This window comes from Oncorhynchus gorbuscha, linkage group LG01, assembly GCF_021184085.1.
Source record: "Oncorhynchus gorbuscha isolate QuinsamMale2020 ecotype Even-year linkage group LG01, OgorEven_v1.0, whole genome shotgun sequence".
Taxonomy (NCBI): Eukaryota; Metazoa; Chordata; class Actinopteri; order Salmoniformes; family Salmonidae; genus Oncorhynchus; species Oncorhynchus gorbuscha.
This window is the reverse complement of record NC_060173.1, coordinates 111,724,245-111,751,585: the sequence shown is the minus strand read 5'-3', so window position 1 is coordinate 111,751,585 and position 27,341 is coordinate 111,724,245. Positions and strand designations below refer to the sequence as shown.

At 44.8% G+C, this 27,341-nt stretch overlaps 1 protein-coding gene across 13 annotated transcripts in view; it reads right to left on the bottom strand.

The window, feature by feature from the left end:
* LOC123996368 (dedicator of cytokinesis protein 9-like) overlaps positions 1-27,341 on the bottom strand; it is a 189,373-nt gene that overhangs the window by 105,147 nt on the left and 56,885 nt on the right. Inside the window, exon 1 of one of the 13 annotated variants that reach the window (XM_046303425.1) lies at positions 4,469-4,732. The exons of the other annotated variants lie outside the window; for them this stretch is intronic. Within the exon in view, the coding sequence (XP_046159381.1) occupies positions 4,469-4,576 (108 nt within the window). The 5' untranslated portion in view covers positions 4,577-4,732. Of the gene's footprint in view, positions 1-4,468; positions 4,733-27,341 lie in introns of those variants that run through there. 13 annotated transcript variants of the gene reach the window in all.

Sequence of the window (27,341 nt, the reverse complement as noted above, 5' to 3'; positions counted from 1 at the left end):
GGCCAGTTCAGAGGTTCTAGACTAGTCATGAAGCTGCAAGAAGAACAAGGCCATTCTAGACTAGTCATGAAGCTGCTAACAGAACAAGGCCAGTTCAGAGGTTCCAGACTAGTCATGAAGCTGCTAGCAGAACAAGGCCATTCTAGGCTAGTCATGAAGCTGCTAGCAGAACAAGGCCATTCTAGACTAGTCATGAAGCTGCTAGCAGAACAAGGCCATTCTAGACTAGTCATGAAGCTGCTAGCAGAACAAGGCCATTCTAGACTAGTCATGAAGCTGCTAGCAGAACAAGGCCATTCTAGGCTAGTCATGAAGCTGCTAGCAGAACAAGGCCAGTTCAGAGGTTCCAGACTAGTCATGAAGCTGCTAACAGAACAAGGCCAGTTCAGAGGTTCCAGACTAGTCATGAAGCTGCTAACAGAACAAGGCCAGTTCAGAGGTTCCAGACTAGTCATGAAGCTGCTAGCAGAACAAGGCCAGTTCAGAGGTTCCAGACTAGTCATGAAGCTGCTAGCAGAACAAGGCCAGTTCAGAGGTTCCAGACTAGTCATGAAGCTGCTAACAGAACAAGGCCAGTTCAGAGGTTCCAGACTAGTCATGAAGCTGCTAGCAGAACAAGGCCAGTTCAGAGGTTCCAGACTAGTCATGAAGCTGCTAACAGAACAAGGCCAGTTCAGAGGTTCCAGACTAGTCATGAAGCTGCTAGCAGAACAAGGCCAGTTCAGAGGTTCCAGACTAGTCATGAAGCTGCTAGGAGAACAAGGCCAGTTCAGAGGTTCCAGACTAGTCATGAAGCTGCTAGCAGAACAAGGCCATTCTAGACTAGTCATGAAGCTGCTAGCAGAACAAGGCCATTCTAGACTAGTCATGAAGCTGCTAACAGAACAAGGCCAGTTCAGAGGTTCCAGACTAGTCATGAAGCTGCTAACAGAACAAGGCCAGTTCAGAGGTTCCAGACTAGTCATGAAGCTGCTAACAGAACAAGGCCAGTTCAGAGGTTCCAGACTAGTCATGAAGCTGCTAGCAGAACAAGGCCAGTTCAGAGGTTCCAGACTAGTCATGAAGCTGCTAACAGAACAAGGCCAGTTCAGAGGTTCCAGACTAGTCATGAAGCTGCTAGCAGAACAAGGCCAGTTCAGAGGTTCCAGACTAGTCATGAAGCTGCTAGCAGAACAAGGCCAGTTCAGAGGTTCTAGACTAGTCATGAAGCTGCTAGCAGAACAAGGCCAGTTCAGAGGTTCTAGACTAGTCATGAAGCTGCTAACAGAACAAGGCCAGTTCAGAGGTTCCAGACTAGTCATGAAGCTGCTAGCAGAACAAGGCCAGTTCAGAGGTTCCAGACTAGTCATGAAGCTGCTAGCAGAACAAGGCCAGCTTAGAGGTTCCAGACTAGTCATGAAGCTGCTAGCAGAACAAGGCCAGTTCAGAGGTTCCAGACTAGTCATGAAGCTGCTAGCAGAACAAGGCCAGTTCAGAGGTTCCAGACTAGTCATGAAGCTGCTAACAGAACAAGGCCAGTTCAGAGGTTCCAGACTAGTCATGAAGCTGCTAACAGAACAAGGCCAGTTCAGAGGTTCCAGACTAGTCATGAAGCTGCTAGCAGAACAAGGCCAGTTCAGAGGTTCCAGACTAGTCATGAAGCTGCTAGCAGAACAAGGCCAGCTTAGAGGTTCCAGACTAGTCATGAAGCTGCTAGCAGAACAAGGCCAGTTCAGAGGTTCCAGACTAGTCATGAAGCTGCTAGCAGAACAAGGCCAGCTTAGAGGTTCCAGACTAGTCATGAAGCTGCTAGCAGAACAAGGCCAGTTCAGAGGTTCCAGACTAGTCATGAAGCTGCTAGCAGAACAAGGCCAGTTCAGAGGTTCCAGACTAGTCATGAAGCTGCTAACAGAACAAGGCCAGTTCAGAGGTTCCAGACTAGTCATGAAGCTGCTAGCAGAACAAGGCCAGTTCAGAGGTTCCAGACTAGTCATGAAGCTGCTAACAGAACAAGGCCAGTTCAGAGGTTCCAGACTAGTCATGAAGCTGCTAGCAGAACAAGGCCAGTTCAGAGGTTCCAGACTAGTCATGAAGCTGCTAACAGAACAAGGCCAGTTCAGAGGTTCCAGACTAGTCATGAAGCTGCTAGCAGAACAAGGCCATTCTAGACTAGTCATGAAGCTGCTAACAGAACAAGGCCAGTTCAGAGGTTCCAGACTAGTCATGAAGCTGCTAGCAGAACAAGGCCAGTTCAGAGGTTCCAGACTAGTCATGAAGCTGCTAACAGAACAAGGCCAGTTCAGAGGTTCCAGACTAGTCATGAAGCTGCTAACAGAACAAGGCCAGTTCAGAGGTTCCAGACTAGTCATGAAGCTGCTAGCAGAACAAGGCCAGTTCAGAGGTTCCAGACTAGTCATGAAGCTGCTAGCAGAACAAGGCCAGTTCAGAGGTTCCAGACTAGTCATGAAGCTGCTAACAGAACAAGGCCAGCTTAGAGGTTCCAGACTAGTCATGAAGCTGCTAACAGAACAAGGCCAGTTCAGAGGTTCCAGACTAGTCATGAAGCTGCTAGCAGAACAAGGCCATTCTAGACTAGTCATGAAGCTGCTAACAGAACAAGGCCATTCTAGACTAGTCATGAAGCTGCTAACAGAACAAGGCCATTCTAGACTAGTCATGAAGCTGCTAACAGAACAAGGCCAGTTCAGAGGTTCCAGACTAGTCATGAAGCTGCTAGCAGAACAAGGCCAGTTCAGAGGTTCCAGACTAGTCATGAAGCTGCTAGCAGAACAAGGCCAGTTCAGAGGTTCCAGACTAGTCATGAAGCTGCTAGCAGAACAAGGCCAGTTCAGAGGTTCCAGACTAGTCATGAAGCTGCTAGCAGAACAAGGCCAGCTTAGAGGTTCCAGACTAGTCATGAAGCTGCTAGCAGAACAAGGCCAGTTCAGAGGTTCCAGACTAGTCATGAAGCTGCTAGCAGAACAAGGCCAGTTCAGAGGTTCCAGACTAGTCATGAAGCTGCTAACAGAACAAGGCCAGCTTAGAGGTTCCAGACTAGTCATGAAGCTGCTAACAGAACAAGGCCAGTTCAGAGGTTCCAGACTAGTCATGAAGCTGCTAGCAGAACAAGGCCATTCTAGACTAGTCATGAAGCTGCTAACAGAACAAGGCCATTCTAGACTAGTCATGAAGCTGCTAACAGAACAAGGCCATTCTAGACTAGTCATGAAGCTGCTAACAGAACAAGGCCAGTTCAGAGGTTCCAGACTAGTCATGAAGCTGCTAGCAGAACAAGGCCAGTTCAGAGGTTCCAGACTAGTCATGAAGCTGCTAGCAGAACAAGGCCAGTTCAGAGGTTCCAGACTAGTCATGAAGCTGCTAGCAGAACAAGGCCAGTTCAGAGGTTCCAGACTAGTCATGAAGCTGCTAGCAGAACAAGGCCAGTTCAGAGGTTCCAGACTAGTCATGAAGCTGCTAGCAGAACAAGGCCAGTTCAGAGGTTCCAGACTAGTCATGAAGCTGCTAGCAGAACAAGGCCAGTTCAGAGGTTCCAGACTAGTCATGAAGCTGCTAGCAGAACAAGGCCAGTTCAGAGGTTCCAGACTAGTCATGAAGCTGCTAGCAGAACAAGGCCAGTTCAGAGGTTCCAGACTAGTCATGAAGCTGCTAGCAGAACAAGGCCAGTTCAGAGGTTCCAGACTAGTCATGAAGCTGCTAGCAGAACAAGGCCAGTTCAGAGGTTCCAGACTAGTCATGAAGCTGCTAGCAGAACAAGGCCAGTTCAGAGGTTCCAGACTAGTCATGAAGCTGCTAACAGAACAAGGCCATTCCAGACTAGTCATGAAGCTGCTAGCAGAACAAGGCCATTCCAGACTAGTCATGAAGCTGCTAGCAGAACAAGGCCATTCCAGACTAGTCATGAAGCTGCTAGCAGAACAAGGCCATTCTAGACTAGTCATGAAGCTGCTAGCAGAACAAGGCCATTCTAGACTAGTCATGAAGCTGCTAGCAGAACAAGGCCATTCTAGACTAGTCATGAAGCTGCTAGCAGAACAAGGCCATTCTAGACTAGTCATGAAGCTGCTAGCAGAACAAGGCCATTCTAGACTAGTCATGAAGCTGCTAGCAGAACAAGGCCATTCTAGACTAGTCATGAAGCTGCTAACAGAACAAGGCCAGTTCAGAGGTTCCAGACTAGTCATGAAGCTGCTAGCAGAACAAGGCCAGTTCAGAGGTTCCAGATGCCTGCCATCACAACAGTTATGCTATAACTACACCACAACAAGGAATATTGAGTGCTACAGATATTTGACTGTAAACAATATCGTCAAGCACTGCTGAAATGTGATGAAGTAACACAACCATTTCAGCTACCACTTAACGTTTCCAACCCAAAACATGTGGTAAAGAAATTCAGCCAACTACTAAAGTAACTTTTAGTGTCTCAGCTGAAACCATTGCTAGGTTATCCCCTCATTCCATGACTTACCACCACCTGCGGTACTGCCTCCACCTCGGCTCCAGCCAAACTCTTGTACTGCTGGGGAGAGTCAATCACCAGCTCCTTCTTAGGGGCTTTGTTAGCCCTTCCTTGCATTGTCAACAGCTGTGGACACAAATGTCCTCACTAAATCCCAAAGAGCAGCAACAGGTAGCCAGCATGTCCAGCTGAGGGTAAAGTTAGGGAAGTTCTCCTGAGCCCCTATAGCTCTCTCTCTCTCTCTCTCTCTCTCTCTCTCTCTCTCTCTCTCTCTCTCTCTCTCTCTCAGACCACTCTGTGTCTGAATTTCTGAGCCTCCCAGTCCTAGACTCACACCCAGGCTACGGAGAGAGACGGCCCCTCCCACACTCAGCTGCGCTGCCTGCCTGCCTTCCTGGGGGAGTTACAGCCTTCGCACACACACACACACAGACACACACACACACACACACACACACACACACACACACACACACACACACACACACACACACACACACACACACACACACACACACACACACACACACACACACACACACACACACACACACACACACACACACACACACACTCATCCTCCTCCTCCTCCTACAGTCATCTGACCCCTCAGCTTCCACCTGGACTTTAATGACACGGACTGGCAACGCCAGACAAAGATGACACCTTCCATTCCACTGGTCTTCTAGTTCAAGGGACTGTCCAGTCCAACAGCTGTAAATAGAGCTGCTTCCCATTTCAGCATGGAGAATAACATAGAGAAGTAAGACTATAATAGAAAGGGAGACTAGAATAGTGTACTTCCATCGACATACATTATGTCATTTATTCAAGGAATTTGACAAACATCTAGATAATTCATATCTGTGATGGAACACACTTACACATCAGCAGAACTGATGAGAAGTGGTTTTTTTCCCATGTCAACATCAGTTATCAACTAGAATCAACTCCCCAGATTGAGTTTGTAGCCATTTTTCACACATCCTGACCCACATAATCTGCCATCTAAACACCAAACTCTTTTCTCCTTTTTCCACTCACTTGAAACTGATTGAAACTCAGTTAGAAACTGATTGAAACTCAGTTAAAAACTGATAGAAACTCAGTTAAAAACTGATTGAAACTCAGTCTGAAACTGATTGAAACTCAGTCTGAAACTGATTGAAACTCAGTCTGAAACGGATTGAAACTCAGTCTGAAACTGATTGAAACTCAGTCTGAAACGGATTGAAACTCAGTCTGAAACTGATTGAAACACAGTTAAAAACTGATTGAAACTCAGTTAAAAACTGATAGAAACTCAGTTAAAAACGGATAGAAACTCAGTTAAAAACGGATAGAAACTCAGTTAAAAACGGATAGAAACTCAGTTAAAAACTGATAGAAACTCAGTTAAAAACTGATAGAAACTCAGTCTGAAACTGATTGAAACTCAGTTTGAAAGTGAAGACGCACACCAAATGAAAATCTCCAGATATACAGTATAATTGCATCTATAGAGTCAACAAGGTCAACAGTTCAATTTGTATCTATCTGTCCACTGTATGTAGCTCTGAGCTGTAGATCTTTATATGTTCTTTCTGCTTCCTGGTGGTCACGGGGTCTCACCAGGGCCTCAGAGAGAGAGATTAGGCTTGTCTCCTGTCTGCAAAAGCCTCTGGTTGTTAATCATCCATCTACCAGAGGGGCATTTCAAATGCTAACCCACCTCCAAGTAGGTTCAACCCTCCAGATTCCTCAATTGGCCACAGCAGGGAGGATGTTACCTTTTCACACTTGTGTCAGAGCTCAACGCAAGGGGGCAGGACCTCGGTGAGGACTAGAGCTGTTCCCCTACCACTGCCCCTCTGCCCGAACACTCAAACTCCGCCCCCCTGTCCCCACACTCAAACTCCGCCCCCCTGTCCCCACACTTAACCCCTGTCCCCCTGCAACCCACTGGCCTCTGTACACAGAACCCCCGTCTCCAAGACATAACCCCCGTCCCCAAGACATAACCCCCGTCTCCCACTAGACCACTCACATGCTGGAACCCCAGGCCCTGAAATACACAACCCTCCTCCAGCTTCACCCCCCCCCCAGGTTGGCGACACGGAGACTCAGAGAGAAGGGGACTGGGGAACATCACAGTGGAATGAGTTACATGTCTGTCTCTTCCTGAGGGAAAACAGTGGCAGCTCTCTCTAGGTTTCACAGAGCAGCGATGAGTCATCTGAGTTCCTGTCTCTGATAAACAATGTCTGCAATGTGCCTTTGGTGCGAGACTGTCATCACTCGTACGACTAACAAACCGATGAATGACAAGTCTTTATAGGCCAACATTAAGGCTGTACATTGTTCATTATGTTATACAGTATGTATAAGATCTACCCGTTTTCTGATGTAATGCAAGGTCCATCCCACCACATATTAGTGACAAAAGTCTTGTTTGGATGTTGACTCTCGTAGCAAACAACTAACTCGCGACCAAGTACAGTAATCAAGCTACTCCTCCTGCACGCCACAACTCCATGAGGAATGTCACCAGACATGCTTTGAAACACCCACTTGTTTACTGTGTCACGGTCTCAGAGGAATCCAAATTAATTACTGTGCTGTTTATATCGATTGTGACATTTACAAATTAGCATGATGTCAACCATTCTTGAACAGCAATGACACAGTCATTGAGACGAGCACAGCACCCGGGACACAGTCATTGAGACGAGCACAGCACCCAGGACACAGTCATTGAGACGAGCACAGCACCCTGGACACAGTCATTGAGACGAGCACAGCACCCGGGACACAGTCATTGAGACGACCACAGCACCCGGGACACAGTCATTGAGACGAGCACAGCACCCGGGACACAGTCATTGAGACGAGCACAGCACCCAGGACACAGTCATTGAGACGAGCACAGCACCCTGGACACAGTCATTGAGACGAGCACAGCACCCGGGACACAGTCATTGAGACGAGCACAGCACCCAGGACACAGTTATTGAGACGAGCACAGCACCCGGGACACAGTCATTGAGACGAGCACAGCAACCAGGACACAGTCATTGAGACGAGCACAGCACCCAGGACACAGTTATTGAGACGAGCACAGCACCCAGGACACAGTCATTGAGACGAGCACAGCACCCGGGGCACAGTCATTGAGACGAGCACGGCACCCGGGACACAGTCATTGAGACGAGCACAGCACCCTGGACTCAGTCATTGAGACGAGCACAGCACCCGGGACACAGTCATTGAGACGAGCACAGCACCCGGGACACAGTCATTGAGACGAGCACAGCACCCAGGACACAGTCATTGAGACGAGCACAGCACCCAGGACACAGTCATTGAGACGAGCACAGCACCCGGGACACAGTCATTGAGACGAGCACAGCACCCAGGACACAGTCATTGAGACGAGCACAGCACCCAGGACACAGTCATTGAGACGAGCACAGCATCCAGGACACAGTCATTGAGACGAGCACAGCACCCGGGACACAGTGAATCCATGTTCTATTAGTCTGAAACAACTAGACATCTGTTCTAATCCCTAACTGGGTAGTTATATATATATATAGTACCAGTCAAAAGTTTGGACACACCTACTCATTCAATGGTTGTGCTTGATTTTGTACTATTTTCTACATTGTAGAATAATAGTGAAGACATCAAAACTATGAAATAACACATATGGAATCATGTAGTGACAAAAAAAGTGTTAAACAAATCTAAATATATTTTATATTTGAGATTATTGTACCATGTAGAACCCATGTAGAACCATATAGAACAACTGTTCCATAGTAAATTATTATTATTATTATTATACTTGCCTATACTATTCCCTAAAAAATTATTGCTACAGTATACCTGGTCTCTGTCATAGCACTATCAAGGTGCAGAGTAAATACAAATATTGCTGTTTTTCAATTTGCATCCATAATGTTTAGCTGTGTCTTGAAGATACTGAATATGATTGATCGTGTGATGATGCGCAAATCAGAGAAAGGGACAGAATTCTGCTTCAGTTATCTTTGTGTTTCATCGTTACTTCTTCCCTTTACTGCCACCCAGAGTTGCTTCCTCTGTTTAAATCATCTATATCAGCCCTAGACATTTATTGAGTTTCATTCTGCGTCATCACTGAATCACTGTGTTATCTATTTTGGTAAATATGAGGGAAATTGGTATTGTGGGGCCTATCACACTGCATCTGGAACTAGAGGACAGTTATCAAATTATGCAATGATAGCAGTCTTTGACTTTTCCTCAGCTGAGTGTATCAATGATAAGGTTAGCACGTAGTAAAACCCCCCAACTAATCACTCTCTTTCGACTGCTATGTCACGTCAGTCCACACCTACACCACTGCTATGTCAGGTCAGTCCACATCTAGACCACTGCTATGTCAGGTCAGTCCACATCTACACCACTGCTATGTCAGCTCAGTCCACATCTAGACCACTGCTATGTCAGCTCAGTCCACATCTAGACCACTGCTATGTCAGGTCAGTCCACATCTAGACCACTGCTATGTCAGGTCAGTCCACTTCTAGACCACTGCTATGTCAGGTCAGTCCACATCTACACCACTGCTATGTCAGGTCAGTCCACATCTAGACCACTGCTATGTCAGCTCAGTCCACACCTACACCACTGCTATGTCAGGTCAGTCCACACCTACACCACTGCTATGTCAGGTCAGTCCACATCTAGACCACTGCTATGTCAGGTCAGTCCACATCTACACCACTGCTATGTCAGGTCAGTCCACATCTAGACCACTGCTATGTCAGGTCAGTCCACATCTAGACCACTGCTATGTCAGGTCAGTCCACATCTACACCACTGCTATGTCAGCTCAGTCCACATCTAGACCACTGCTATGTCAGGTCAGTCCACATCTACACCACTGCTATGTCAGCTCAGTCCACATCTACACCACTGCTATGTCAGGTCAGTCCACATCTACACCACTGCTATGTCAGCTCAGTCCACATCTACACCACTGCTATGTCAGCAGGGTTTTTTTCTGGATCAAAAGGGGGCTACGGTGGTGGGTGTGCCAAAGGGTGTGGCAGGGGGCGTGGCAATTTGCACAGTCAGCATGGCAGAATTCTGTAGAACATTTTAGAGGCCCCATCTTGGTGGGGGTTTTTTAAAAGTGAAAAAATGTTTGTAATTTAACGTTAATTTCCTGCAATTCTACACATTGATTGAGTCATAGAGCTGAGAGAACATTTTGGAGTTTTAAATCTAATTTCCAAGGATTCTACATATTCTGCCAAGTAGCTGAGAGAAAATGTTGCAGTTTTAAAGATAATTTCCTGCAATTCTATGCATTTTGCCATGGCTAATGCTATGTTATTTAACATTTAACATAACAACTATATCAATATTGTTCAATTAATTGTTTTTATAATTTTCAATTTTCCTTACTGTTTAGCTTTTATTATGGTGATTGTTAGTTCTCAAAGATTATATTATAATTATAATATATAGGTCAATTTTCCTTTCTACAGCATGCCCATGATATATTCGCCAAGGTTGAATATTATGGAAAATAATATAATGTAATGTAACTCTATCAGATTATGTTAGAGTTCCAAACAGCAGGGCAATGATGTGTACAATGTAGCTGTCAGAGTCAAACAAAGCCCCTGAAGGTGTTGGTGGAGGAGCATAGCTAGATAATGTTCTCATGTCCCAGTCAGAGTGTCAGAGTGTGAGAGAGATGGCCACGGAAAACGCCTTAATGTTATCAGCATGTCTGGAAACACTCCCTCCTAGGCAACTTCACAATGGCCTGAGACGACACACATACTGTAGGAAGTAATCCTGACAACAAAAACAAAACAATTCCCGCTTTAGCTAGACAGCTATGGAGCTAAGTCTGTTGTTGTTTAGCTGTGCTTAGGTCCAGAATGTAAAAAAGAGATGTGGGATTTTTATTTATTTAACCTTTATTAAACTAGGCAAGTCATTTAAGAACAAATTGTTATTTACAATGACGGCCTACCAAAAGGCAAAAGACTTCCTGCGGGGGCTGGGATTCAAAATCAAATGTAGAACAAAACACACATCACGATAAGAGAGACACCACAACACTACATCAAGAGAGACCTACGACAACAACATAACATGGCAACAACAGATGACAACACAGCATGGTAGAAACACAACATGACAAATACACGGTAGTAACACAACACGACAACAATAAGTTAGCAACACAGCATGGCAGCAGCAAAGCATGGTAGCAGCGCAAAACATGGTACAAACATTATTGGGCACAGACAACAGCACAAAGGGCAAGAAGGTAGAGTGAACAATGCATCACGCGAAGCAGCTACAAGTGCCAGTAAGAGTGTCCATGATTGAGTCTTAGAATGAAGAGATGGAGATAAAACTGTCCAGTTTGAGTGTTTGTTGCAGCTCGCTAGCTGCAGCAAACTGAAAAGAGGAGGGGGAGTGGTCTGATTGTTTTTTTTCTTCTCTGTAGCGGGTTAACAGCACATTATTGTTATTTAGCTGTGCTTAGGGCCAGAATGTAAAGGGATGGGGGGGTGATCTGATTGTTTGTTTTGTCTCTGTAGCGGGTTAACAGCACATTATTGTTATTTAGCTATGCTTAGGGCCAGAATGTAAATGGATGGGGGGGTGATCTGATTGTTTGATTTTCCTCTGTTAACGGCATTGTTTTTATACGGATGGTCTGGTGAACAAAATCCAATACAGTTAAATAATCACTAACTTTTTTGGGCCAATTTAAAATCGATATTTCATTACAAGTATCAATTTGTTTCTACTATAGGTAACTAACAATCAGCCAACAGCATACCACCCTGTATCCCACTGTGGGCTTGCCACTAAGCATGGTCGGTCCTGGTTGTTCCCTGGATGGGAGACCAGATGCTCCTGGAAGTGGTGGTGGAGGGTCAGTAGGAGGCACTCTTTCCTCTGGTCTAAAAATATATATATATCCCAATGCCCCAGGGCAGTGATTGGTGACATTTATTTTATTCAACTTTTTCACTCCGGAAGTTTTATCGACAGCGGAGTCTGCCACAAGCACAGTCAGTGTAGTCAGCTCAGTTATCCCCATTGAGACCGTGTCTGTGCCTCCAGGTTGGGCAAAACTAAACATGGCGGTGTTCGCCTTAGCAATCTCACTAGAATAAAGATCTCAATTCCTGCCATTATTGAAAGAGATTGTGATACCTCACATCTCAAAATAGGCCTACTTAATGTTAGATCCCTCACTTCAAAGGCAGTTATAGTCAATGAACTAATCACTGATCATAATCTTGATGTGATTGGCCTGACTGAAACATGGCTTAAGCCTGATTAATTTAATGTGTTAAATGAGGCCTCACCTCCTTGTGACCATATCCCCCATGCATCCCGCAAAGGTGGAGGTGTTGCTAACATTTACGATATCAAATTTCAATTTACAAAGCCCCCCCCCGACGTTTTCATCTTTTGAGATCCTAGTCATGAAATCTACGCTGCCTACTCAATCACTTTTTATAGCTACTGTTTACAGGCCTCCTGGGCCATATGCAGCGTTCCTCACTGAGTTCCCTGAATTCCTATCGGACCTTGTAGTCATAGCAGATAATATTCAAATTTTTGGTTGACTTTACTATTCACAGACAGGGCCTCCCGGGTGGCGCAGTGGTTAAGGGCGTTGTACTGCAGCGCCAGCTGTGCCACCAGAGACTCTGGGTTCGCACCCAGGCTCTGTCGCAACTGGCCGAGACCGGGAGGTCCGTGGGGCGATGCACAATTGGCCTAGCGTCATCCGGGTTAGGGAGGGCTTGGTCTCATTGCGCACTAGCGACTCCTGTGGCGTGCCGGGCGCAGTGTGTGCTAACCAAGGTTGGATGTGCGCTGTGTTAAGACGCAGTGTGGCTTGGTTGGTTTGTGTATCGGAGGACGCATGACTTCTAACCTTTGTTTCTCCCGAGCCCGCACGGGAGTTGTAGCGATGAGAGAAGATAGTAGCTACTAAACAATTGGATACCATGAAATTGGGGAGAAAAAGGGGTAAAATAAAAATAAAATAAAAAATTAAGTCCACAGACCCAGTCCAAAACCCAAAGACTAGTTGATGCCCTTCCAGACTCCCTCTGTCGACCCAAGGACGTCAGAGGACAAAAATCAGTTAACTACCTAACTGAGGAACTCAATTTAACCTTGCGCAATACCCTAGATGCAATACCCTAAAAACTAAAAACATTTGTCATAAGAAACTAACTCTCTGGTATACAGAAAATACCCAAGCTCTGAAACAACCTTCCAGAAAATTGGAACGGAAAAGGTGCCACACCAAACTGGAAGTCTTCCGATGAGCTCGGAAAGACTAACCGTGCAGTATCGAAGAGCACTCACTGCTGCTCGATCATCCTATTTTTCCAACTTAATTGAGGAAAATAATAATCCAAAATGTATTTTTGATACTTTCGCAAAGCAGCATTCCCCAAGAGAGGATGGCTTTCACTTCAGCAGCAATAAATTCATGAGCTTCTTCGAGGAAAAGATTATGATCATTAGAAAGCAAATTACGGACTCCTCTTTACTGCGTATTCCTCCAAAGCTCAGTTGTCTGAGTCTGCACAACTCTACCAGAACCTAGGATCAAGGGTGACACTCAAGTGTTTTAGTACTATATCTCTTGACACAATTATGAAAATAATCATGGCCTCTAAACCTTCAAGCTGCATACTGGACCCGATTCCAACTAAACTATTGAAAGAGCTGCTTCCTGTGCTTGGCCCTCCTATGTTGAACATAATAAACGGCTCTCTATCCACCGGATGTGTACCAAACTCACGAAAAGTGGCAGTAATAAAGCCTTTCTTGTAACAGCCAAACCTTTACCCAGAAAATATAAAAAACTATCGGCCTATATCGAATCTTCCATTCCTATCAATTTAAAAGAAAAGCTGTTGCTCAGCAACTCACTGCCTTCCTGAAGACAAACAATGTATACGAAATGCTTCAGTCTGGTTTTAGACCCCATCATAGCACTGAGACTTCAGACATAAGGATGTGGATGGCTGCAACCTTTCTACTTTTAAACTCGGACGAAACAGAGATGCTTGTCCAAGAAACAAAGAGATCTTCTGTTGAAAAAGTTAACCTCCAATTAGATTGTCAGATCTACATGATGTAACCGCTACTTCTCAGAGGTGTGACAATTGGGAATGCAGAATATCTAAGACAACACATAGCAAATTGTTGCATACAGTTGATAAGAAGAGTCCCTTCTGGCTGGGCTGCCCTACAACGGCACCTAAGTATATTGTTAATGTCGTATTGTGAGGTCCATGGCAATTCCTAGATCAAGAGAACACCCAGTCCATGTGTATAACACTGGTAGCTGTCAGAGTTTCCACTGGTAGAACAAGATAACAGAGATGAGGTAAAGAGAGGAGAGAGACTGCAGGCTTATAAGGAAATTAGGCTTGAATAATATCATATTATAGTCTTAGTAGAGGTGAAAGAAGATCTCATTTCTTCCCCGTTTAGGACCTCCTATGTATGCACAGGCTGTTTATGTGGCCAATCATATAATTACATGTAGAATCCCTATTCATTTCAATAGGATCTCTTATATTTTTTATTTGACCTTTAACTAGGCAAGTCAGTAGAACTACCCATCCCGGATCCGGGAGAATTGTCATCAACTACACTAATTAGCATAATGCAACGGACAAAAAATCTTACTAGAAAATATTCATATTCATGAAATCACAAGTGAAATATAGTGAAACACAGCTTAGCCCCTTGTTAATCACCCTGTCATCTCAGATTTTGAAATTATGCTTTACAGCCAAAGCAAGACAAGCATTTGTGTAAGTTTATTGATAGCCTAGCATAGCATTATGTCCAGCTAGCAGCAGGAAGCTTGGTCATGAAAATCAGAAAAGCAATCAAATTAAATAGTTTACCTTTGATGAGCTTTGGATGTTTTCACTCACGAGACTCCCAGGTAGATAGCCAAAGTTCATTTTTTCCCAAAATATTATTTTTGTAGGCGAAATAGCTCCGTTTGTTCTTCACGTTTGGCTGAGAAATCGCCCGGAAATTGCAGTCACGAAAACGGCTAAAAATATTCCAAATTAGCTCCATAATATTGACAGAAACATGGCAAACGTTGTTTATAATCAATCCCCAATGTGTTTTTCAAATATCTATTCGACAATATATCCGTCGGGACAATTCGTTTTTCAGTAGGACCGATTGGAGTAATGGCTACCTCTGTGTTTTACGCGAGAGTCACCCTGGGAGACGACAGCAAATGTTTATTTTGTTCCATAAAGATTATTTTTATTGCCGAAATACCTCCATTTGTACTTCACGTTTTGTTGAGGAATCCACCGGAAATTGAGGTCACGACAACGCCAAATTCTTTTTACAAATTAGATCCATAATGTCGACAGAAACATGGCAAACATTTTTTATAATCAATCCTCAAGGTGTTTTTCAAATATCTATTCAATAATATATCAACCAGGACAATTGGCTTTTCAGTAGGAGTGAGAGGAACAATGGCCGCCTTTGTCTATTATGCACAAATCACTCTGACAGCCACCACCTGACCACTGACGCAATGTTGTCGTTCACGCTCATTATTCAAAATAAAAGCCTGAAACTATGTCTAGTGGTTGTAGACACCTTAGGGAAGCCATAGAAAAAGGAATCGGGTTAATATCCCTTTCAATGCTCAATAGGGATGCATAGGAACGCAGAGGTTTCAAAATAAGAGTCACTTCCTGATTGGATTTTTCTCTGGCTTTCGCCTGCAATATCAGTTCTGTTACACTCACAGACAATATTTTTACAGTTTTGGAAACTTTAGAGTGTTTTCTATCCTATGCTGTCAATTATATGCATATTCTAGCATCTGGTCCTGAGAAATAGCCCGTTTACTTTGGGAATGTTATTTTTCCAAAACTGAAAATAGTGCCTCCTAGTTTCAAGAGGCTTCCAAATTCTTATTTTCAATCACGGCCTAGGATCAGTGGGTTAACTGACTTGTTCAGGGGCAGAATGACAGATTTTTATCTTGTCAGCTTGGGGATTCAATCTTGCAACCTTTCGGTTACTAGTCCAACGCTCTAACCACTAGGCTACCTGCCGCCACATCTCTGGGGGTCTAGTCGTAAAGATTTGACATTTAACGTGTAAAATTTATGACCTTTTATTGTGTCATGATGTTTTTATCTGATTGTCAAACGATCACTTCACCACCTTTACTAGGCATCCCGTGCACGCTCACCCTCTCGCAGCCTGTTTCAGTGGTGAATGGAGAGAGACATATTTTACACAAAACACCAACAAGTGTAATGACATTTGGCCATCGTCATTAGGCCTGAATTTATGCGTCCATTGCGTGTCTCGGCGTCGGACAGTCATCTCTGCCTTGGCAAACTCTCTGTGTTTTCATGGAACCACATCGTATTTCTGAGTCTTGGCTATACAACCCGTTTTCAAGTCCATTTTCACATTTGTCATGCCTCTGACATGATGTAATGATAAATAGTGGCGTAATAGCCTACAGTTATCTTGACATTTTATTTGAATTACTGTGATGTTTTACCAGTATGGAGTGCCCCCGCAATTCTTTTTGCCGAGACGCTGTACCGGACCACCTTAGTAGTCTTAAACAGAGGGGACATTGGAAATAAACAGGTCGTATACCTGGTCCTAACGATATTAAGACTACACTAGATTAAAGTCAACGAGGTCACCATCTAAAGGAGGAAAACAACAGATACATTTGGCTCTGTAATTCAATTTATCCAGGATGAATTCCCAGTGATGCTGAGCAGAATTTTGGACAACCAATGGATAGCAACTGTTGTCCAGTCTGACAAGCTCACTTTTAAATCTTCATTAAAGGGCAATGCCAGTGAGGGCTTTGGCAAAAACAAAGACTTTTCTAAACGCTCAGGAGGTTAGTGGCACCTTAATCAGGGAGGACGGGCTTGTGGTAATGTCTGGAGTGAAATTAATGAATTATGGTATCAAATATATCAAACACATGGTTTCCATGGTTTCCAGGTGTTTGATGCAATTCCATTCACTCAGTTCCAGCCATTATTATGAGCTGTCCTCCCCTCAGCCGTCTCCTATCAGTTCCAGCCATTATTATGAGCCGTCCTCCCCTCAGCCGTCTCCTATCAGTTCCAGCCATTATTATGAGCTGTCCTCCCCTCAGCCGTCTCCTATCAGTTCCAGCCATTATTATGAGCCGTCCTCCCCTCAGCCGTCTCCTATCAGTTCCAGCCATTATTGTGAGCTGTCCTCCCCTCAGCCGTCTCCTATCAGTTCCAGCCATTATTATGAGCCGTCCTCCCCTCAGCCGTCTCCTATCAGTTCCAGCCATTATTATGAGCCGTCCTCCCCTCAGCCGTCTCCTATCAGTTCCAGCCATTATTATGAGCCGTCCTCCCCTGAGCAGCCTGTGATTCCTGAAATGCAGAGCTTGTTGGAGTATTTTCCGAATCCGAAATGATACTTTAAAAAAAAACATTGTTTTCTATCTCAGCTGGTTAGCTAGCTCTCAGTCTCATTGATCACAAAATGTTGTTTACTAAAAATGTATGCTAGCTAGCTCTCAGTCTCATTGATCACCAAATGTTGTTTACTAAAAATGTATGCTTGCTAGTTCTGTCTCATTGATCACCAAATGTTGTTTACTAAAAATGTATGTTAGCTAGCTAGCAATGAAGTTAGTTATGAATACAACTCCCATCTGCTGTCAACATCAAATGTGGTTAAAGCTGACTGCATGCTGACAGTGAATTCAAAGCTATTCAGTGGCTGGCTAGCCTTATATACTACAAACATCATTTAACCAGGTTACCATGAAGCAATTGTAAGCAAATGACCGACTACCACAACATACCCAAGAATTTCCTGATTAGCAAGGGACGGTCTGTTTAATTTCATTGTGTATTAGAATTACAGTTTGAGATCATTATGAGGTGATTGTGTGGTTGAATGGTGAATTGGCTTCCCAGGAAAAGGTTGCAACAGTAACCAAGGGGGGCGGGGCTTAGCGAAGGGTCAGTTGAGTCATTGGGTATGTATTAAAGACAATTTATGGTAATTCCGGAATCTGGATTGGCTGTACAGCCTTTACTACAGAAGTCTGGGCATTCATTCATCCTTCTTGTGCTTCATGGAGCGGAGCTATTGTCAAGGAAGTTGTCAAGGAAGTGAGTTTGTGTTTATACAGGACGCATCGCCCCCACTTACCGTTAGCCAATCATGTCAATACAGAGCTATACGGCAAAACCAATTGTTAGCCTTCAAGCTCCGCAACACACCACCTGGACCAACTTGACATCCCTTCTCTCCCCCTGAAACATTCAATTTGACATCACTTCTCTCTCCCTCTCGCTCCCTAAAACACTCCCCTCTCCCTCCCACCCCCTGAAACATTCAACTTGACATCCCTTCTCTCTCCCTGAAACGTTCAACTTGACATCCCTTCTCTCTCCTTGAAACGTTCAACTTGACATCCCTTCTCTCTACCTGAAACGTTCAACTTGACATCCCTTCTCTCTCCCTGAAACGTTCAACTTGACATCCCTTCTCTCTACCTGAAACGTTCAACTTGACATCCCTTCTCTCTCCCTGAAACGTTCAACATGACATCCCTTCTCTCTACCTCTCGATACCTGAAAAATTGAACTTGACGCCACCATTCTCTCTCCCGCTCCCTGAAACACTCCCCTCTCCCTCCCATCCCCTGAAATATTCAACTTGACATCACTTCTCTCTCCCTGAAACGTTCAACTTGACGTCACTTCTCTCTCCCCCTGCAACATTCAACTTGACGTCACTTCTCTCTCCCTGAAACGTTCAACTTGACGTCACTTCTCTCTCCCCCTGAAACATTCAACTTGATGTCACTTCTCTCTCCCTGAAACGTTCAACTTGACGTCACTTCTCTCTCTCCCTGAAACGTTCAACTTGACGTCACTTCTCTCTCTCCCTGAAACGTTCAACTTGACGTCACGTCTCTCTTGCTCACTGAAACATTCAACTTGACATTATCTCTCACCCACTGAAACTAGAGGTCAACCGATTATGATTTTTCAACGCCGATACCGATATCGATTATTGGAGGACCAAAAAAAGCCGGTACCAATAAATCGGACGATTTACATTTTTTTTATTTGTAATAATGACAATTACAACAATACTGAATGAACACTTATTTTAACTTAATATAATACATCAAGAAAATCAATTTAGCCTCAAATAAATAATTAAACATGTTCAATTTGGTTTAAATAATGCAAAAACAAATTGTTGGAGAAGAAAGTAAAAGTGCAACATGTGCCATGTAAAAAAGCTAATGTTTAAGTTCCTTGCTCAGAACATGAGAACATATGAAAGCTGGTGGTTCCTTTTGACATGAGTCTTCAATATTTCCAGCTAAGAATTTTTAGGCTGTAGTTATTATAGGAATTATAGGACTATTTCTCTCTATACCATTTGTATTTCATATAACTTTGACTATTGGATGTTCTTATAGGCACTTTAGTATTGCAAGTGTAACAGTATAGCTTCCGTCCCTCTCCTCACCCCTACCTGGGCTTGAACCAGGAACAAATCGACAACAGCCACTCTCAAAGCATCGTTACCCATCGCTCCACAAAAGCCGCGGCCCTTGCAGAGCAAGGGGAACAACTACTCCAAGTCTCAGAGTGAGTGACGTCACCGATTGAAGCACTATTAGCGCGCTCCCCGCTAACTAGCTAGCTATTTCACATCGGTTACACCAGCCTAATCTCAGAAGTTGATAGGCTTGAAGTCATAAATAGTTCAATGCTTGAAGAGCTGCGGTCAAATGCACGAAAGTGCTGTTTGAATGAATGCTTACGAGCCTGCTGCTGCCTACCATCGCTCAGTCAGACTGCTCTATCAAATATTAAATCATAGACTTAATTATAACATAATAAAGCACAGAAATACGAGCCTTTGGTCATTGATATGATCGAATCCGCAAACTATAATTTCGAAAACAAAACGTTTATTCTTTCAGTGAAATACGGAACCGTTACATATTTTATCTAACGGGTGGCATCCCTAAGTCTAAATATTGCTGTTACATTGTACAACCTTCAATGTTATGTACAACCTTCAATGTTATGTCATAATTATCGGAGGACCTGAGCCCAAGGACCGTGCCCCAGGACGACCTGACATGATGACTCCTTGCTGTCCCCAGTCCACCTGACTGTGCTGCTGCTCCAGTTTCAACTGTTCTGCCTTGTTATTATTCGACCATGCTGGTCATTTATGAACATTTGAACATCTTGGCCATGTTCTGTTATAATCTCCACCCGGCACAGCCAGAAGAGGACTGGCCACCCCACATAGCCCGGTTCCTCTCTAGGTTTCTTCCTAGGTTTTGGCCTTTCTAGGGAGTTTTTCCTAGCCACCGTGCTTTTACACCTGCATTGTTTGCTGTTTGGGGTTTTGGGCTGGGTTTCTGTACAGCACTTTGAGATATCAGCTGATGTACGAAGGGCTATATAAATAAATTTGATTTGATTTGATTTGATTTTGAATAAATGGTCTTCACACAGTTCGCAACGAGCCAGGCGGCCCAAACTGCTGCATATACCCTGACTGCTTGCACGGAACGCAAGAGAACGAAGTGACACAATTTCCCTAATTATAAGCGAGCTCACAGAACAGGGCTCCGGGCAGCCGAGCGGAAATGGAGGAAAACTCGCCTCCCTGCGGACCTGGCATCCTTTCACTCCCTCCTCTCTACATTTTCCTCCTCTGTCTCTGCTGCTAAAGCCATTTTCTACCACTCTAAATTCCAAGCATCTGCCTCTAACCCTAGGAAGCTCTTTGCCACCTTCTCCTCCCTCCTGAATCCTCCTCCCCCTCCCCCCTCCCTCCTCCCTCTCTGCAGATGACTTCGTCAACCATTTTGAAAAGAAGGTCGACGACATCCGATCGTCGTTTGCTAAGTCAAACGGCACCGCTGGTTCTGCTCACACTGCCCTACCCTGTGCTCTGACCTCTTTCTCCCCTCTCTCTCCAGATGAAATCTCGCGTCTTGTGACGGCCGGCCACCCAACAACCTGCCCGCTTGACCTTATCCCCTCCTCTCTACTCCAGACCTTTTCCGGAGACCTTCTCCCTTACCTCACCTCGCTCATCAACTCATCCCTGACCGCTGGCTACGTCCCTTCCGTCTTCAAGAGAGCGAGAGTTGCACCCCTTCTGAAAAAACCTACACTCGATCCCTCCGATGTCAACAACTACAGACCAGTATCCCTTCTTTCTTTTCTCTCCAAAACTCTTGAACGTGCCGTCCTTGGCCAGCTCTCCCGCTATCTCTCTCTGAATGACCTTCTTGATCCAAATCAGTCAGGTTTCAAGACTAGTCATTCAACTGAGACTGCTCTTCTCTGTATCACGGAGGCGCTCCGCACTGCTAAAGCTAACTCTCTCTCCTCTGCTCTCATCCTTCTAGACCTATCGGCTGCCTTCGATACTGTGAACCATCAGATCCTCCTCTCCACCCTCTCCGAGTTGGGCATCTCCGGCGCGGCCCACGCTTGGATTGCGTCCTACCTGACAGGTCGCTCCTACCAGGTGGCGTGGCGAGAATCTGTCTCCTCACTACGCGCTCTCACCACTGGGGTCCCCCAGGGCTCTGTTCTAGGCCCTCTCCTATTCTCGCTATACACAAAGTCACTTGGCTCTGTCATAACCTCACATGGTCTCTCCTATCATCGCTATGCAGACGACACACAATTAATCTTCTCCTTTCCCCCTTCTGATGACCAGGTGGCGAATCGCATCTCTGCATGTCTGGCAAACATATCAGTGTGGACGACGGATCACCACCTCAAGCTGAACCTCGGCAAGACGGAGCTGCTCTTCCTCCTGGGGAAGGACTGCCCGTTCCATGATCTCGCCATCACGGTTGACAACTCCATTGTGTCCTCCTCCCAGAGCGCTAAGAACCTTGGCGTGATCCTGGACAACACCCTGTCGTTCTCAACTAACATCAAGGCGGTGGCCCGTTCCTGTAGGTTCATGCTCTACAACATCCGCAGAGTACGACCCTGCCTCACACAGGAAGCGGTGCAGGTCCTAATCCAGGCACTTGTCATCTCCCGTCTGGATTACTGCAACTCGCTGTTGGCTGGGCTCCCTGCCTGTGCCATTAAACCCCTACAACTCATCCAGAACGCCGCAGCCCGTCTGGTGTTCAACCTTCCCAAGTTCTCTCACGTCACCCCGCTCCTCCGCTCTCTCCACTGGCTTCCAGTTGAAGCTCGCATCCGCTACAAGACCATGGTGCTTGCCTACTGAGCTGTGAGGGGAACGGCACCTCAGTACCTCCAGGCTCTGATCAGGCCCTACACCCAAACAAGGGCACTGCGTTCATCCACCTCTGGCCTGCTCGCCTCCCTACCACTGAGGAAGTACAGTTCCCGCTCAGCCCAGTCAAAACTGTTCGCTGCTCTGGCCCCCCAATGGTGGAACAAACTCCCTCACGACGCCAGGACAGCGGAGTCAATCACCACCTTCCGGAGACACCTGAAACCCCACCTCTTTAAGGAATACCTAGGATAGGATAAGTAATCCTTCTCACCCCCCCCCCTTTAAGATTTAGATGCACTATTGTAAAGTGACTGTTCTACTGGATGTCATAAGGTGAATGCACCAATTTGTAAGTCGCTCTGGATAAGAGCGTCTGCTAAATGACTTAAATGTAAATGTAAATGTAAATTCATGTTAGCAGGCAATATTAACTAAATATGCAGGTTTAAATATATATACTTGTGTATTGATTTTAAAGAAAGGCATTGATGTTAATGGTTAGGTTAGGTGCAACGACAGTGCTAATTCATCACCCGTTTGGCAAAGTAGGCTGTGATTCAATGAGAAATTAACAGGCACAACATTGATTATATGCAACGCAAGACACACTAGATAAACTAGTAATATCAACCATATTGTTAACCATATGTTAACTAGTGATTATGTTAAGATTGATTGTTTTTATAAGATACGTTTAATGCTAGCTAGCAACTTACCTTGGCTTCTTGCTGCTGTCGCGTAACAGGTAGTCAGCCTGCCATGCAGGCTCCTTGTGGAGTGCAATGTAAGGCAGGTGGTTAGAGTGTTGGACCGGAAGGTTGCAAAAACGAATCCACAAGCTGACAAGGAAAAAACTGCCGTTCTGCCCCTGAACAAGGCAGTTAACCCACTGTTCCTAGGCCGTCATTGAAAATAAGAACGTGTTCTTAACTGACTTGCCTAGTTAAATAAAGGTGTCCAAAATTAACGATTTCCGATTGTTATGAAAACTTGAAATCGGCCCTAATTAATCGGCCATTCCGATTAATCGGCCGACCTCTACCTGAAACATTCAATTTGACATCACTTCTCCTTCGCCCACTAAAACAGACAACTTGACCTCACTTCTCTCTCTCTCTGTCTCTCTCTCTCTCTCACCCCCTGAAACAGACAACTTGACCTCACTTCTCTCTCTCTCTGTCTCTCTCTCTTTCTCACCCCCTGAAACAGTCAACTTGACATCACTTCTCTCTCTCTCTCTCTCTCTCTCTCGCCCCCTGAAACAAACAACTTGACCTCACTTCTCTCGCTCTCTCTCTCTTGCCCCCTGAAACAGACAACTTGACATCACTTCTCTCTCTCTCTCGCCCCCTGAAATAGTCAACTTGACGTCACTTCTCTCTCTCCCTCTCGCCCCCTGAAATAGTCAACTTGACGTCACTTCTCTCTCTCCCTCTCGCCCCCTGAAACAAACATTCCATTGATAACACCAGCTGGAACATTTGCTTTTGTGTCATAAACCTCTAGGAGTTTTAGAGGAGGAAGGAAGCTGTGCTCTTGTCAACAGTGTGGTAAGAACATAGTCACACTGTACAACAGCTTAGCAGGAGTAACATAAAGACAAAGGATTAAATACTTAAAGAGCAGAAGCCTAAGAACCTCTTTTAACTGCACTACTTTGACGACACAAACTAGGTCCAGGAGAGATAGTGTAAAGAGACGGACATAAACTCAGCAAAAAAAGAAACGTCCTCTCACTGTCAACTGTGTTTCTTTTTCAGCAAATTTAACATGTATAAATATTTGTATGAACATAAAAAGAATCAACAGCTGAGACATAAACTGAACAAGTTCCACAGACATATGACTGACAGAAATGGAATAATGTGTCCCTGAACAAAGGGGGGAGGGGTCAAATTCAAAAGTCAGTATCTGGTGTGGTCACCAGCTGCATTAAGTACTGCAGTGAATCTCCTCCTCACGGACTGCACCAGATTTGCCAGTTCTTGCAGTGAGATGTTACCCCACTCTTCCACCAAGCCACCTGCAAGACATTTCTGGGGGGAATGGCCCTAGCCCTCACCCTCCGATCCAACAGGTCTCAGACGTGCTCAATGGGATTGAGTTCTGGGCTCTTCGCTGGCCATTGCAGAACACTGACATTCCTGTCTTGCAGGAAATCACGCACAGAACGAGCAGTATGGCTGGTGGCATTGTCATACTGGAGGGTCATGTCAGGATGAGCCTGCAGGAAGTGTACAACATGAGGGAGGAGGATGTCTTCCCTGTAACGCACAGCGTTAAGATTGCCTGCAATGACAACAAGCTCAGTCCGATGATGCTGTGATACACCACCCCAGACCATGACGGACCCTCCACCTCCAAATCGATCCTGCTCCAGAGTACAGGCCTCGGTGTAACGCTCATTCTTTCAACGATAAATGCAAATCCGACCATCACCCAGGGTGAGAGCGACTCATCAGTGAAGAGCACTTTTTGGCAGTCATTCCCGGTCCAGCGACGGTGGGTTTGTGCCCATAGGCGATGTTGTTTCCGGTGATGTCTGTTGAGGACGTGCCTTACAACAGGCCTACAAGCACTCAGTCCAGCCCCTCTCAGCCTATTGCGGACAGTCTGAGCACTGATGGAGGGATTGTGCGTTCCTGGTGTAACTCGGGCAGTTGTTGTTGCCATTCTGTACCTGTCCCGCAGGTGTGATGTTCGGATGTTCCGATCCTGGGCAGTTATTACACGTGGTCTGCCAATGCAAGAACGATCAGCTGTCTGTCCTGTCTCCTTGTAGCGCTGTCTTCGGCATCTCAGAGTACGGCCATTGCAATATATTGCCCTGGCCACATCTGCAGTCCTCATGCCTCCTTGCAGCATGCCTAAGGCACATTCACGCAGATGAGCAGGGACCCTGGGCATCTATCTTTTCGTGTTTTTCAGAGTCAGTAGAAAGACCTCTTTAGTGTCCTAAGTTTTCTTAACCAGTTCATCCTAGGGGGGCGCTGTGTCATTATTGGATAAAAAGACGTGCCCATTTTAAGCGCAATATTTTGTCACAAAAAGATGCTCGACTATGCATGGAATTGATAGCTTTGGAAAGAAAACACTCTGACGTTTCCAGAACTGCAAAGATTTTCACTGTGAGTGCCCTAGAACAGAAGCTTCAAAACCAAGATGTAACTGCAACCAGGAAATGAACAGGATTTCTGAGGCTCTGTTTTTCATTATCTCCTTATATGGCTGTGAATGCCACAGGAATGAGCCTGCCCTTTCTATCGTTTCCCCAAGGGGTCTCCAGCATTGTGACGTATTTGCAGGCATATCATTGGAAGATTGACCATAAGAGACTACATTTGCCAAGTGTCCCCACGGTGTCCTGCGTGGAAATTGGTGCGCAAAACTCAGCTGCTGGTATTTTTCCATGGGATTCTGAGAGGAAAGCATGCTTCGACGAACGGCATATCAATGAAGAGATATGTGACAAAACACCTTGAGGATTGATTCAAACAACGTTGGCCATGTTTCGGTCGATATTATGGAGTTAATTCGGAAAAAAGTTTGACGTTTTGGTCACTGAATTTTCGGTTCGTACACAAAGAATCTTTCATGAAAAACTGGACATCTGCTATGTAACTCTCCTCATTGAAAACATTCGAAGTTCTTCAAAGGTAAATTATTTTATTTGATTGCTTTTCTGGTTTTTGTGAAAATGTTGCGTGCTAAATGATATGCTAAATGGTATGCTACCTATCAATACTCTTACACAAATGATTGATTTTCTATGGTTCAAAATGATATTTTGAAAATCTGAGATGACAGTGTTGTTAAGAAAAGGCTAAGTTTGAGAACAGGCATATTTATTTCATTTCATTTGCGATTTTTAGAAATCGTTAACGTTGCGTTATGGTAATGAGCCTGAGGGTGTAGTCACGATCCCGGATCCGGGATGGCTAAGATCAAGAGTATAACTGTGACCTTAATTGCCTACCGTCTGTAAGCTGTTAGTGTCTTAAAACCTGTTGCGACTCCAGGGGCAGTATTTTAATTTTAGAAAAAAACGGGATATTTTGTCAGGACAAGGTCCTAGAATATGCAAATATAATTGACAGCTTTGGATAGAAAACACTCGAACATTTCCAAAACTGTAAAGATATTGTCTGTGAGTATAACAGAACTGATATTGCAGACGAAAGCCTGAGAAAAATCCAATCCGGAAGTGCTCCATGTTTTGAAAGCTCTGCGTTCCAATGAGTCCCTATTGAGCTGTGTATGTGCTATCAAACAGCTTACACTTTCTACGTATTCCCCAAGTTGTCTACAGCATTGTGACGTAGTTTTACGCATTCATGTTGAAGAATAGCCGTAGGCGGCTACATTGCGCAAGTGGTCACCTGATGTCTCCCAGGGAGACTCTCGCGTAAAATACAGAGGTAGCCATTACTCCAATCGGTCCTACTGAAAAACAAATTGTCCCGACGGATATATTGTCGAATAGATATTTGAAAAACACATTGGGGATTGATTATAAACAACGTTTGCCATGTTTCTGTCAATATTATGGAGCTAATTTGGAATATTTTTAGCCGTTTTCGTGACTGCAATTTCCGGGCGATTTCTCAGCCAAACGTGAAGAACAAACGGAGCTATTTCGCCTACAAAAATAATATTTTGGGAAAAAATGAACTTTGGCTCTCTACCTGGGAGTCTCGTGAGTGAAATCATCCGAAGTTCATCAAAGGTAAACGATTTAATTTGATTGCTTTTCTGATTTTCGTGACAAGGTTGCCTGCTGATAGCAAGGCATAATGCTATGCTAGGCTATCGATAAACTTACACAAATGCTTGTCTAGCTTTGGCTGTAAAGCATATTTTGAAAATCTGACAGGGTGATTAACAAAAGGCTAAGCTGTGTCTCAATATATTTCATTTGTGATTTTCATGAATAGGAATATTTTCTAGGGATATTTATGTCCGTTGCGTTATGCTAATTAGTTTCACGCGATGACTACGCTCCCGTGTGCGGGATGGGGAGTCAGTAGAGGTTAACCTGTTACTCCTACCCCCTACTTTTTCGAACATTCTGCTAAAAATCGCGCAACATTTCAGCGCCCTGCTGCCCATGCCAGGAATATAGTATATGCATATGATTAGTATGTGTGGATAGAAAACACTCAGACGTTTATAAAACTGGTTAAATCACGGCTGTGACTATAACAGAACGTGCGTTTCATCGAAAAGTGCAGGAAAATCTGATCACTGAAAATGGAAAAATATATCCATGTGCGACTTGAACCCATTGATAAAGGTGAACCACATTTAATGGGGCTGAGATTGCAATACCTACAGCTTCCACACGGTGTCTAGAGTCTTGTCATTTGCCTACTATTTGTTTCTTGGTCAAACAGACGCAAGGCAGCGCATTTCTTCCGGTCTCCGACCGGATATTTTGGTTGAGGTTTACCCGTACATTATTTCCAGACGGACAGCTAAAGAATATACTTCGCCTCGTGATCAA